The sequence below is a fragment of the Cnephaeus nilssonii genome, assembly GCF_951640355.1.
Source record: "Cnephaeus nilssonii genome assembly, chromosome: 13".
Lineage (NCBI taxonomy): Eukaryota > Metazoa > Chordata > Mammalia > Chiroptera > Vespertilionidae > Cnephaeus > Cnephaeus nilssonii.
In genome coordinates, this window is record NC_137084.1 from 29973119 (window position 1) to 29986346 (window position 13228).

Sequence of the window (13228 nt, forward strand, 5' to 3'; positions counted from 1 at the left end):
CATCTGTGGATAATCAATGATGTCCCATTGTTCTTCCTCATTAGAACTTGCCAAATGTATTTTCAAAATGCTCTATTATGAACTACTAGAGGCCCGTTGCACGAAGAGATTCGTGCAAGAGGCCTTCCTTCCCTTGGCTTCCAGCACCAGTTTTCCTCTGGCACCCGGGAACCAGGCCTTCGCTCCAACCAGACTTTGCCTTCTTCATCTTTGCTGCAAACTCAGGCCGGAGTCTGCCATCTTGGTCTTCGCTGCAGACTCCGGAGTCTGCAGTCTTGTCTTCGCTGCGGCACTCTGCTCCTGTAGATCCCTTCGCCACCCCCCACCCCTGCCCTGCCCCATCCTTCTTCTCATAGCAGGCGTCCTGCCCCGCCTGGCCACTCCGCACCTGGAGCAGCTGGGCGGCTACCATCTTTGGCCTTCTAATTTGCATACTCACTCTGATTGGCTGTGGGCGTAGCAGAGGTACGGTCAATTTACATGTTTGTTTATTATTAGGTAAGATATCATTCATATAGAAGAGTGTTTAAGAAATACATGATCAATTTTTAAAACATTAAAGTTAACAACTCAGTAAAAATCATACAAATTAACAGAACACCACCAATATCTTGGAAGCCCCTGTATGCTTCCAGGGTTGCACCTACATCCTTCATACTCAGAAGTTACCGTTCCTAAGTGGTGAAAATCACAATATTAATCAAAATATAACTTTTTTAAAAGGTTTACCACCAATGCCTATTTTTTTTAAATATATTTGCATTAGTTTCATAGAGGAAGGGAGAATGAGAGATAGAAATATCAATGATGAGAGAGAATCATTTATCGACTGCCTCCTGCACACCCCCTACTGGGGATTAGCCTGCAACCTGGGAATGTGCCCTAGACTGGAATTGAACCCAGGACCCATCAGTCCACAGGTCAATGCGCTATCCACTGAACCAAACCAGCTAAGGCACCACCGATGCCTATTTAAACAACATATTAAGTTTTATGTTTTGGAATCAGATTATTTTAGCTAATTATTGCGCTTCTGATATTCATCCATGTTAATGCGTGTCCTTGTAGTTCATTCACTTTCACAGTTCTGTAATATCACATTGCATAATATATACAACTTAATATTGATATTCATTGAATTGTTTCCAATTTGGAACTATTACAAATTACACCACTATACAATCTTTTTTTTAAAAAATATATATATATATATACATATATTTTAAATATATTTTATTGATTTTTTTACAGAGAGGAAAGGAGAGGGATAGAAAGCTAGAAACATCGATGAGAGAGAAACATCGACCAGCTGCCTCCTGCACATCCCCCACTGGGGATGTGCCCGCAACCAATGTACATGCCCTTGACCGGAATCGAACCTGGGACCTTTCAGTCCGCAGACCGACGCTCTATCCACTGAGCCAAACCAGTTTTGGCTTAAATATATTTTTTATTGATTTCAGAGAGGAAGGAAGAGGGAGAGAGAGATAGAAACATCCATGATGAGAAAGAATCATGGATTGGCTGCCTCCTTCAAGTGCCCCAATGGGGATCGAGCCCACAACCCGACATGTGCCCTTGACCGGAATTGAACCTGGGGCCTTTCAGTTCACAGGCCGACGTTCTAACCACTGAGCCAAACCGGCTAGGGCCACCACTATACAATCTTGTTCATGTATCCTAGCCCACATGTATAGTTTCTCTTGGGAATTTATCTAGGAGTGCAATTTCTGGGTTGTGGGATATGTTTATGTTCAATTTCACCAGGTAATAGCAAACTTTTTTAAAAAGTGGTTTTACTATAATATACTCCTACATGTCAAGTATGAGAGCACCTATTGTTCACATGCTGACAAACATTTAGTATTATCATACTTCTGCCAATCTAATGGGTGTGTAATGGAATATTGTTATGCTTTTATTTCCCTTGCTTTAGTTACTAATGAAATTGTCTTTTCATATATTTATAGACTATTTGAGTTTCTTCTTTTGTGAAATGTTTGTCTTTTCCCATTTTTCTACTGAGATCTGTATATTTACCATTTATTATACAAGTACTTTTATATATATATATATATATATATATATATATATATATATATATATATATTAGTGATTTCAGAGATGAAGGGAAAGGGAGCGAGAGATAAAATATCAATGATGAGAGAGAACCATTGATCAGCTGCCTCCTGCATGCCCCACACTGAGGATTGAACCTGCAACCCAGGCATATGCCCTGACTGGGAATCAAATCGTGGCCTCCTGGTTCATAGGTCGATGCTCAACCACTGAGCCACACCAACTGGGCTACACAAATACTTTTATTCTGAATACTATTCCTTAGTCAGTTATGTTGCAAATATCTTCTCTCAGTTTATGGCTTGTTTCTTCACTCTTTTACAATGTCTTTTTATAAACACAAATTCTATATTCTTTCCTTTATTGTTTGAGCTGTGTCTTTGTCTTTACAAGATTTTGCCCTACCCTGAGGTCATAAAGATAACATGTTATCTTCTAAACAGAAGCTTTCAAGTATTGCCTTTCACATTTTGGTTTTTAACAAGGCTGGAATTAATTCTTGTATTATCAAATAATGGTTCAATTTTCTTTCTATGAAAATAACCATTACCATAACAAAAAAATTTTGTAAGTCCATAAATTTCCCAATGATCTGTTTATTTTTTTTATTATTTTTTAAATATATTTTATTGATTTTTTACAGAGAGGAAGGGAGATGGATAGAGAGCTAGAAACATCGATGAGAGAGAATCATCGACCAGCTGCCTCCTGCACACCCCCTACCAGGGATGTGCCCGCAGCCAATGTACATGCCCTTGACCGGAATCGAACCTGGGACCTTTCAGTCCGCAGACCGACGCTCTATCCATTGAGCCAAACCGGTTTTGGCGAATGATATGTTTATTAACAACATGAGTGTTATATAACAATCTTTTGTGTGTGTCTGCATTCAATTAGTGTAGGTTTACATTTAGAATAAGCCTTGATATCTGGTAAAGTAAGCTCTCACCATCTTGTTCTTTTCAAGAGTATCTAGTTGACTGCACAGCTCAGGCTGCTACCATGGTGAAGCTGAGCACAGAGGTCAAGCAGAGGATGCAGCAGCTCTTAAAATGTGGCCAGTTTGCCATCCATTGCACCTTTATTCGACTCATGATTTACTTGGGGTATAAGAGGGGTGCAGATCCTGGAATGCCTAAATCAACTATTTTAAGTTTACTCTAAGGATGAAAACTATTTGGTCATATGGATTTGGAAGCAATCAATGGACAGGAACAACATGGAAGGTTTGGGCTCCAGCTGGGACAAGAAATGACACATCATTCAGACACTCACGAGTTAGATGGCACCAGTTCTTACTACACAGATGCATCTGGAACAGATTGGAAACTCTACTGACTTATTTATGATAGACTGTATCAAAATAAGTATTTTTAAAATGTGTTAAAAATAAAAAAAGCACCTTGTGTAGGCTAGTCTTCGACCTCAATTTCTGAATGAGATTTGAATAGATATTACATAATGTATCAACTGAATTGGTAATGTTTCACTGGGATGCACTAATGTTTGTTATACTTAAACTCTTTTTACACTTCAAAATTAATATTTTAAAATAATTGTTTCTATGAATATTAATTTGAATGTCTTAGAAAGACATTAAAAGCAAGTTGTTTAAAAATTGTCCTGCCCAGCCGATGTGGCTCAGTGGTCGAACACTTACTTATGTCCTAGGAGATTGCCAGTTCAATTCCTGGTCAGGGCACATGCCTGGGTTTCAGGTTCAGTCCCCGGGGCATGTGTGGGAGGCAACCAATTGATATTTCTCTCTCTCTCTCCCTCTCCCTTCCTCTCTAAAATTAATAAAAACATATTTTAAAAATTGTCCTTTTAAGTATGAGGAAAATAAAAGTGAAGGAAAACCATAAAAATTTAGTAGAGCCCTGACTAGGTGGCTCATTGATTGGAGCATCATCCCGTACACCAAAAGGTTATAGGTTCGATTCTTGGTCAAGGCACATATAAGAATCAACCAATGAATGAATAAATAAGTGGAACAACAAATCGATGCCCTCCCCCCACACACACTCTCTTCCCTCTCTCAAATCAATAAATAAAAATTTTAAAAAACACTAAAATTAACCTTTTCCACCGACAATCTTTGAAGTAGCAAAGAAAAGACTGCCATGCTGAAGATCCATCATTTCTCCCTTCAACTTGTCCTCTGCGACATCAACAAGGGCGAGTTCATCAGCCATATCCTAAAATACATTAAAGTTATGAATAAGATATTCTGGAAAATGTTCCTATTTTAGAAGAATAAGAAAAAGTTTTGTGTGGCTATTTTATACTCAAAGGAGAGTTATATTTTTAATAGAAAAATATATATAAAAATGATAGTTTTTTAATATGCCTAGAATGGGCCAGAAGTCAAGGTAAACAACAGAATGTAATAAAAATTCATTGTTTTGCCTTCATATAATTGTTAATTTTGTTAGAATTGGGTTTCTTCCACTTCAGATAACAGTTTAAAACCAATGAAAAGTTGCCCTGGCTGGCTAACTCAGTTGGTTGGAGCATGTCCAGATACACCAAGGTTGCAGTAAGATGACACGGTCAAGGCACATACAAGAAACAACCAATCTATATATGTAAGAGCCCAGCAACCGAATGGCCAAACGACCACAATGACCAGTCGACCAGTCGCTATGACGCACACTGACCACCAGGGGGCAGACACTCAATGCAGGAGCTGCCCCCTGGTGGTCAGTGTGCTCCCACAGTGGGAGCGCCACTTGGCTGACAGGCATGAGCGGTGCTTCCGCAGCGGAACAGCCACCCAGTGGGCGGGTCCATAGCTGCTTGGCTGACCGGGATGAGCAGCGCTCCCACAGTGGGCTGATCCCTGTGGCCATGCCCCCCACCAGTGCACAAATCCAGGCACCGGGCCTCTAGTCTATATATAGAAAAGGTTAATATGCAAAGTGTCCCCTCGGGAGTTTGACCAGGAGACTGGGAGTTCTACTGCTCACTATGACATGCGCTGACCATCAGGGGGTGGCACGGAATGAAGGAAGGCCCCAGCTGGCAGCTGAAGGCTCTGATCGGCCCTGACTGCCAGCCACACCTAGGGACCCTATCTGTGCACGAATTTTGTGCACCAGGTGTCTGGTAAATGCATAAATAAGTGGAACAACAAAGAGATGTCTCTGTCTCTGTCTCTCTCTCTTCCCTACCGTCCCTCCTTCCTTCCCCTCCTCCATTCCTCTCCCCTTCCTCTTTCTTTCTAAAAATCAATTTAAAAAATGAAGCCAATGAAAAATTATTAAATTCTTTCCAAGGATTTTACTATATTTAGCCCATATGCCTTATTTCTAAATTGGCTGAAGTTGTTTTTAGTATGCACTGTCATGGCCAAATAGAAAAGTAGCCACCTATAGGAACCCTTTCCATGTAGGTTAGTACAGTACAATTAATATCAGCCCTCCAACCTAACAGTAGATGGGCATATAACCAGACCCAACCAATTGTTCCATTCTTCCTTCTGGTCACAGAAATTAGTTCACAAATGGGCATATGGCCCAGGCATAACAAATGGGCATAAAATCTATAAGGTTTGAAAATGGAAGATGGAAAATTAAGTGTCATTTTTCTTTGGAATCATAGCTCTAAGAATGACATAAGGCTCTTAAGAATAAACTGTATAGTCATCTTTACCACTACATAGAAAGACCCTGCCTGAGAATTAAGCCAACAGAGGAAATATAAACCAAGATATACAAATACTGTATCTCAATATGTATGAATTCTAGAATCTAGTAGTACCTGAAGCTAGTTCTGCTCTTGGATTTTCTAGTTATATAGACAATATGTAGTCTCTTTATATGCTTACTCTAATTTGAATTGGGTTTTCATCAGATTCAACAGAATATAAAACTATATAGAAGGAGTGTATTCCCTTAGATTCCAATGGCCAGATTCCAAAGATGAGCAATAACAAAAAAGGATACAAGTCCCCATTTACTAATGTTTTCTTCCTCAAATCAGGTACCATGTTATCTGACTGGACAACTGTAAATTCTAAAATTTACTAAATTATGTGTCATATATCAGGAATAGGAGGAGGATAACAAGTTTTATCCAGAAGAATGAAACTTTTGGCTAGCTGGTTTTTAAAAAATATATTTGTATTGATTTCAGAGAGGAAGGGAGAGGGAAAGAGAGATAGAAACATCAATAATGAGAGAGAATCATGGATCAACTGCCTTCTGCACGCCCCCCACTGGGGATCGAGCCCACAACCCAGGCATGTGCCCTTGACCGGAAGCGAACCTGGGACCCTTCAGTATGCAGGCCAACGCTCTATCCACTGAGCCACACCAGCCAGGGCTAGCTGATTTTTTAAAAACTAAAAGTTTACAGATCCATTTTTACATCAATCTATGTATCTGTCTGGGTCTGGAACAGGAAAAACAGAAACCATTCTAAGCATTCCAATGGAAGGGATTTAATATAGGGAGTTGTTTAGACAGATGTTGGAAGGATGAAAGAAGAAAAAGATAACACTTGAGATAACCCAAAGATTGTAACCACAGCTTGAAACTACCACCCCTAAGGCTGAAGGCACAGAAAGACTAAAACAGGTGTTTCAAGGAGCTAGTCTCAGAACTCTGGAGGAGGCAAAATCTGGCTGCTGCTGCTGCTTCCACTGAATGGGCAAAATGAGGCCAATGCTCGAGCTCCAAAACAAATTAGAGGCAAAAAAAACAACAACAACCCACAAATACAGAAAAGGGGAAGGAGGGAAGGATGGAGGTAGGGAAAGAGGGAGGGAGGAAAGGAGGGGAAAAGAAAAGGGAGGGGGAGGGAGAAGGCATGAATAGCGAATCTTGAAAAATAACAGAGATTTTATGCTTCCTGATTTAAAAACTTATTACAAAACTATAGTAATCAAAACTGTGAGGTAATAGAATACAGACATACAGTGCAATGGAACAAGACAGAGAGCCTAGAAATAAACTCTAATGCATATGATCAAGTGATTTTTGGCAAAGGTGCCAGAACATTCAACCAGGAAAGGATATCTTTTCAACAAATGGCATATTTTCATATAAAAGAATGAAGTAGAAGCACTTACTTTATACCATACACAAAGTTAACTCAAAATGGATCTAAGATCTAAAACTATAAAACTCTTAGAAGAAAACACAGAGGAAAAGCTTCATGACACTGAATGTGGCAATGATTTTTAGATATGACACCAAAAGCACAGGCAACAAGAGTAAAAATGATAAACTGAACTACATTAAAATAAATTCTGTGCACCAAAGGACACAATCAAGAGAGTAAACGGAAACCAAGGAAATGGGAGAAAATATGTAAAAATCATGTATCTGATAAGCAGTTAACATCTAGAATATAAGAACTCTTGCAACTAAACAACAAATAACTGGATTTTTAAGTGGGCAAAAGATTTTTAAAAATATATTTTTACTGATTTCAGAGAGGAAGGGAGAGGGAGAGAGAGACAGAAACATCAATGATGAGAGAGAATCACTGATCAGCTGCTTCCTGCATGCCCCTCACTGGGGTTGAGCCCACAACCCTGGCATGTGCCCTGACCAGGAATCGAACCATGACCTCCTGGCTCATAGGTAGACACTCAACCACTGAGCCATGCTGGCTGGGCAAAACGGGCAAGGGATTTAAATAGACATTCCTCCAAAGAAGACATACAAATGGCCAATAAGCACATGAGAAGATGCTCTGGACACAGAAAGGAAAATTAAAGAACTTCCATTTCAAAATAACTTTGTTATTTTTATCAAATTGTGTACTTTTTGTTTTATAATGAGCATGTCATACCATTTTTTTTTAATTGTAAAGTGGAAGCCATTGGGAAATATAATTTTCACCCATTACTCCTCAAGGAAGACAATTCATGGATTAAATTGTTATAATTCAATGTTGTAATACTTAACAATGTGCCTATAAATAAATCTGCAACAGTCTCAGAATGGTAAACTCATAGTAAATGTTTCTTACATTGTGTCAAAAATCAGATGAGAGGAATATGACCAAGAGAAAAAAAAAAGTCTGATGAGAGGATACGTATTTGCTGTCAATTGATTAGCCCTGCAAACCTGAACTCATCGACCGACAAGACCTAAAAGTGCTTGACCTTCAGCCCCAGAATAGGCTGATCACTTACTTACCTTCAATAAGATACAAATTGCACAAGCCATGCCTACCGCACCAACCCCAACAACGGTGATCTTCTGATTGGAGGTTTTATCTTCCACAATTAGATTCTTAATCAGCTGCTCCTTGACCGTTGACATCCTGAGAACCTGAGAGAGAGAACGCAATTTCAGTGGAATGGAACTCCCTGAATAACGCTCATAGCTAGCGATGTGCTTAATCACACTGAACTAAGAAACTACCTCTTGAGTTTGCACCAAGGGGGAGCCAGGGCTGAGGGGAAGCCAAAGACAGAATATCCTGGTCAAAGGTGTGGAGAGGTAGTAGCGGTTGGGGCACCAACAGGCTCCTGGAGCTCTCTCTGCCCCAGCCACCATTTTCGCCCCAGTGCCAGATACTCACAAATGCTCTGCTTGGGGCAACTCAGTACAGACCCCCCGGAAGCATAACACACAGCCTTTAAGGATTTTTAAAACAGGGACCCCGGAGAACAACACCCGCGGCAGTTGAGGTGCGAAGCCCGGCTACGGTTATTCCCCGCCCGACACGCAAGCACGCTCCGCGTACGTCAGCACGCAAGCCCCGTCCCCGCCGGCCGGCGCAGGCGCATTGGCAGACGCTCGGCTTCCTCTCTGTGTGAGCTGGTTGCTTGGGTCTATGTAGTTACCTCCTTCTGCTGTCTTTGTGAAGAATGAAGAGACGATCTTGGAGAGCGTGCAATCAAGGTTATCGGAGTGTTGTTTCATTTCCTTCAGGCGGCCTGGGATTGATTTTCGGGCCCTGACTTTTTGGAGACCCCACAACCACCCGGCTAAACTCTCCAGGCCCTCATGGGAAAGAACCCTCCTGGGAGCATCTCCTGTTTTTAGGGTTTTGCTAGCTTAAAGCAGTAAAGTGTGGACTTGGGAGTGACCAACCTGACTTTGAGGAACACACATTTTGGTGCACTTATCACACCTATATCCAAACATTCATTTGCAGGAATTTTTTAAAATTATTATTAAGCTATGTAACTTCAGGATGGAGTGCTGAAATAATGTTTGAATTTCTCTTGCGAGAGTATAAGGTAATCATGAAAATGAGCTCGGCCGGTGTGGCTCGGTAGTTGAGCATCCACCCATGTACCAAGAGGTCACTGGTTTGATTCCCAGTCAGGGCACAGGCCCAGGTTGCAGGCTCAATCCCCAGTGGGAGGCATGCAGGAGATAACCAATGGATGTTTCTCATCAATGTTTCTCCCTTTCCCTTCCTCTTTCTCTAAAAATCAATAAAAAATGTGGTTGTTTTTTTTTTTAATAAAAGAAGCCCTAGCTGGGCCTGCGGACTGAAGGGTCCCAGGTTCAATCCCGGTCAAGGGCACATGCCTGGGTTGCAGGCTTGATCCCTAGCGGGGGACCTGTAGGAAGCAGATGATCAATGATTCTCATCATTGATGTTTCTATTTCTTTCCCTCTCCCTTCCTCTCTGAAGTCAAAAATATATATGGCCATGTCTAGTTTTCTAAGAGTGATTTTTAATTTATAACTCACACAAAGGGACACAACCTCCTCTGTCATTTTTTGTCATTTGCATTTGAATCTTTTTCAAAATCTAAAGGGTAATTCATTTTCTGTATCAAAGACTATGATTAATATAGTTCAGATCATGCAATAACTCTGCTTAAAGCCCTTCAATAGCTTTCCGTCACACTTAAAAAAGAAAATTGCCTTGGTTCGTGCAGCTCAGTTGGTTGGGCATCCTCCTGTGCATAGAAAGGTTGCGGGTTCTATCCCCTGGTAGGAGGCATGCAGAAGGCAGCCCATTGATGTTTTGCTCTCACATCAATGTTTCTCTCCCTCTCCCTCTATCTCTAAAAAAAAAAAAAAAAAAAAAAAAAAAAATTTTAAAAAAGGAAAAAAAAAAATTTTTACAACATATGATACATTAAAAATTTGGCCTCCTCACACCTCTGCAACTTCATCTCAAAACACTCTTCATCACACTCTCCCCCCAGCTTTTTCTTGGCTGAGAACTTCTTGCTGTTCTCTATATCTGGAAAGTTCTCCCCCGGCCCTTCTCAAAGTTGATTGCTTATTTTCAGTTTTGAGCATATATGCCACTTCCTCTAGCTTTCCTTGACCAATGTGTCAACTACCACCACCTCCCTACTCCTGTTCCTCTTAGGGACTTTAACCTATTGCCAGCCCCAAGCAAGAGGTTTCTATGGTGGACAGGAGTGGCAGCTGTTGTTGATCCTGTACTACACTTACTTGTGTGCTTCCACAGCAACTTCCTGCCTTTGAACCTCACTTCCATGGGGCTGAGAGGGAGACACTGCTGGCCTAGATGACCTCCAAATCTAAGCTCTACATCTGCTTCATACCCCTGTTGGCCTAAGGAGTTATCATCTGGTAGTGACCAAACTCCTGTTCTGACTGAAGAAAAGCTCTTCATTCTTACCTGCCCAAGGCCTAGGGGCATTGGGAGGAGCCAGACATCCTCTCTGCCTGAGTGGTTTTCTCTGCTGGCTGTGAGTCAAGCTAACTTACCATTTTGTTACAAGAGAGCCAAATATGCAAGATTTTTGCATATTCCCACACCTACCAAAGTATAGTATGCATTCAGCAAAGGATTAGAAAGTATATGGCTTTGAAGTCGTAATAGTTTTATTTTCTCAACATAGGTTTTAGTGGGGGGAAATATCTACACACACAGAGAGAGATATAGGCATATCAATCTACTAGAGGCCCGATGCACGAAATTCGTGCACAGGGCGGCGGGGCGGGGGGGGGGGAAGTGGTTGTCCTTCAGCCCAGCCTGTACCCTCTCCAATCTGGGACCCCTCAAGGGATGTCCGACTGCCCGTTTAGGCCCGATCCTACCTCCTAAACGGGAGTCGGACATCGCTCTCACAATCCAGGACTGCTGGCTCCCAACAGCTCGCCTGCCTGCCTTCCTGATTGCCCCTAACCGCTTCTCCCTGCCAGCCTGATCACTCCCTAACCACTCCCCTGCCAGCCTGATTGATGCCTAACTGCTCCCCTGCCAGCCTGTTTGCCCCTAACTGCCCTCCCCTGCATGCCTGTTCCCCCCCAACTGCTCTCCCCTGCAGGCCTGGGTCCCCCCCAACTGCCCTTACCTGCAGGCCCGGTCACCCCCAACTTCCCTCCTCTGCTGGCCTGGTCACCCCTAAGTGCCCTCCCGTGCAGGCTTGATTGCCCCCAACTGCCCTCCCTTGCAGGCCTGGTCCCTCCCAACTTCCCTCCCCTGCTGGCCATCTTGTGTCCACATGGGGGCAGGATCTTTGACCACATGGGGGCAGCCATATTGTGTGTTGGAGTGATGGTCAATCTGCATATTACTCTTTTATTAGATAGGATAAAGGCCTGGTGCATGGGTGGGGGCCAGCTGGTTTGCCTTGAAGGGTGTCCCGGATCAGGGTGAGGGTTCCCTTGTGGTGTGGGGCGGCCTGGGCGAGGGGCCTGTGGTGGTTTGCAGGCCGGCCACGCCCCCTGGCGACCCAAGTGGAGGCCCTGGTATCTGGAATTTATTTATCTTCTACAATTGAAACTTTGTAGCCTGGAGTGGAGGCCTGGTCTGGCCAGGGTGTGCGGAAAGCTTGGCTTCCTCCATTGCTGGGGAAACCCAAGCCTCCCTCCTGCTGTGTCTGTGGCCACAGCCATCTTGGTTGGGTTAATTTGCATACTCACTCCTGATTGGCTTGTGGGCATGGCTTGTGGGTGTAACAGAGTGATGGTTAATTTGCATATTACTCTTTGATTAGATAGGATATGAAAGGAGGACCATGTTGTGAATATTCCATTTTTTCCCCCACTAACTGGCAGTTTGTTTGAGATGGCGGCTAAGACCTGCCTAATCCACTTCACAGGGCATTAAAACTAAAATGAGATCATATTCCATTAAAATGACTCAGGGCTCCTTGCAGAGTTGGCCTATTCCTTGCCTGGGGCAAAGATACAATGTGTACCTGGAACACTTACTGTGCCAGAAAGCAAGGAAGCTTAACAAGATTAAATCTGAAAAATCTATAAAAGTTTAACAAGTCTCTCTTAAGCATTATTTTTCAGTCATGTTGGTGTTGACTAATTTATTGTACCAAATAATTTGATATTAATAAACATAAATTAAAAAAAATTTTTTAAGACTAACTTAAAAGGCTGTAGGATTAAATACACTTTTTTCCCCCCAGTAAATTGAAAAGTCCCAAGATTAGATAGTGGTGGGAGTGCACAACTATGTGGATCCACAGAATCCTACACTTCAAGAGTAAATTTTATGGTAAGTTATAGCTTAAGGTTGTTTTTTAGAGTCTACAGGAAAGCAAATTAATTGTCAAGACTCCATAAGTTAGTCCTGTCATTTTACATTTAAGCCACATTTTAAAAAGTGTAGTTATTTTCCTTAACTAGTTCTCAGGAAGGAAATTTGGGGGGGAAATTTCTAGAAAAGGGATGACAATAAAGTTACTCTGGAAGTACAGTTTTTAGGTCTGGATAAGAGTCATAGTAATGGACTATTTTATTTAAAATTATTAAAGATAATAGTTCTGCCCAGCCAGAGTGATTCAGTGGTTGAATGGCGACCTTTGAACCAGATCATGGTTTGACTACCAGTTAGGGTACATGCCTGGGTTTCGGGCCCAACCCACAATAGGGGGCGTGCAGGAAGCAGCTGATCAATGATTCTCTCAACATTGATGTTTCTCTCCCTCTCCCTTCCTGTCTGAAATCAATAAAAAATAAAAATAAAAAAACAGTAGTCCCTCTACTTATCCAGTTTTGCTTTCCATGGTTACCCATAGTCAAATGCAGTCTGAAAATATTAATTGGAACATTCCAGAAATTATTCATGTTTTAAATTACACACCATCCTGAGTAGCATGAGGAAATCTTATGTCATTCCACTTCATCATGCCTGAGCCACGATAATCCCTTTGTGGAGATTATCCACATGGTACAACTACCCACCCATTAGTCATTTAGTAGCCATCTTGGTTATCAGCTCAACTATT

At 41.9% G+C, this 13228-nt stretch overlaps 2 protein-coding genes across 2 annotated transcripts in view; one reads left to right on the forward strand and one right to left on the reverse strand.

The window, feature by feature from the left end:
- Nucleotides 1-8357, reverse strand: part of LOC307109793 (L-lactate dehydrogenase C chain) — a gene marked incomplete at both ends in the record, with an annotated part of 30746 nt that extends 22389 nt beyond the window's left edge. The window contains 2 exons of the mRNA XM_079788700.1: nt 4160-4277; nt 8232-8357. Of these exons, the coding sequence (XP_079644826.1) occupies nt 4160-4277; nt 8232-8357 (244 nt within the window). The remainder of the gene's footprint in view (nt 1-4159; nt 4278-8231) is intronic.
- LOC307109796 (mitochondrial import receptor subunit TOM7 homolog) lies at nt 3082-3243 on the forward strand (the record flags this gene model as incomplete). The annotated part of the gene is made up of 1 exon (XM_079788701.1): nt 3082-3243. One exon carries the CDS (start codon nt 3082-3084, stop codon nt 3241-3243), a length of 162 nt encoding a protein of 53 aa, XP_079644827.1.
- Nucleotides 8358-13228: the final 4871 nt, after the last annotated feature.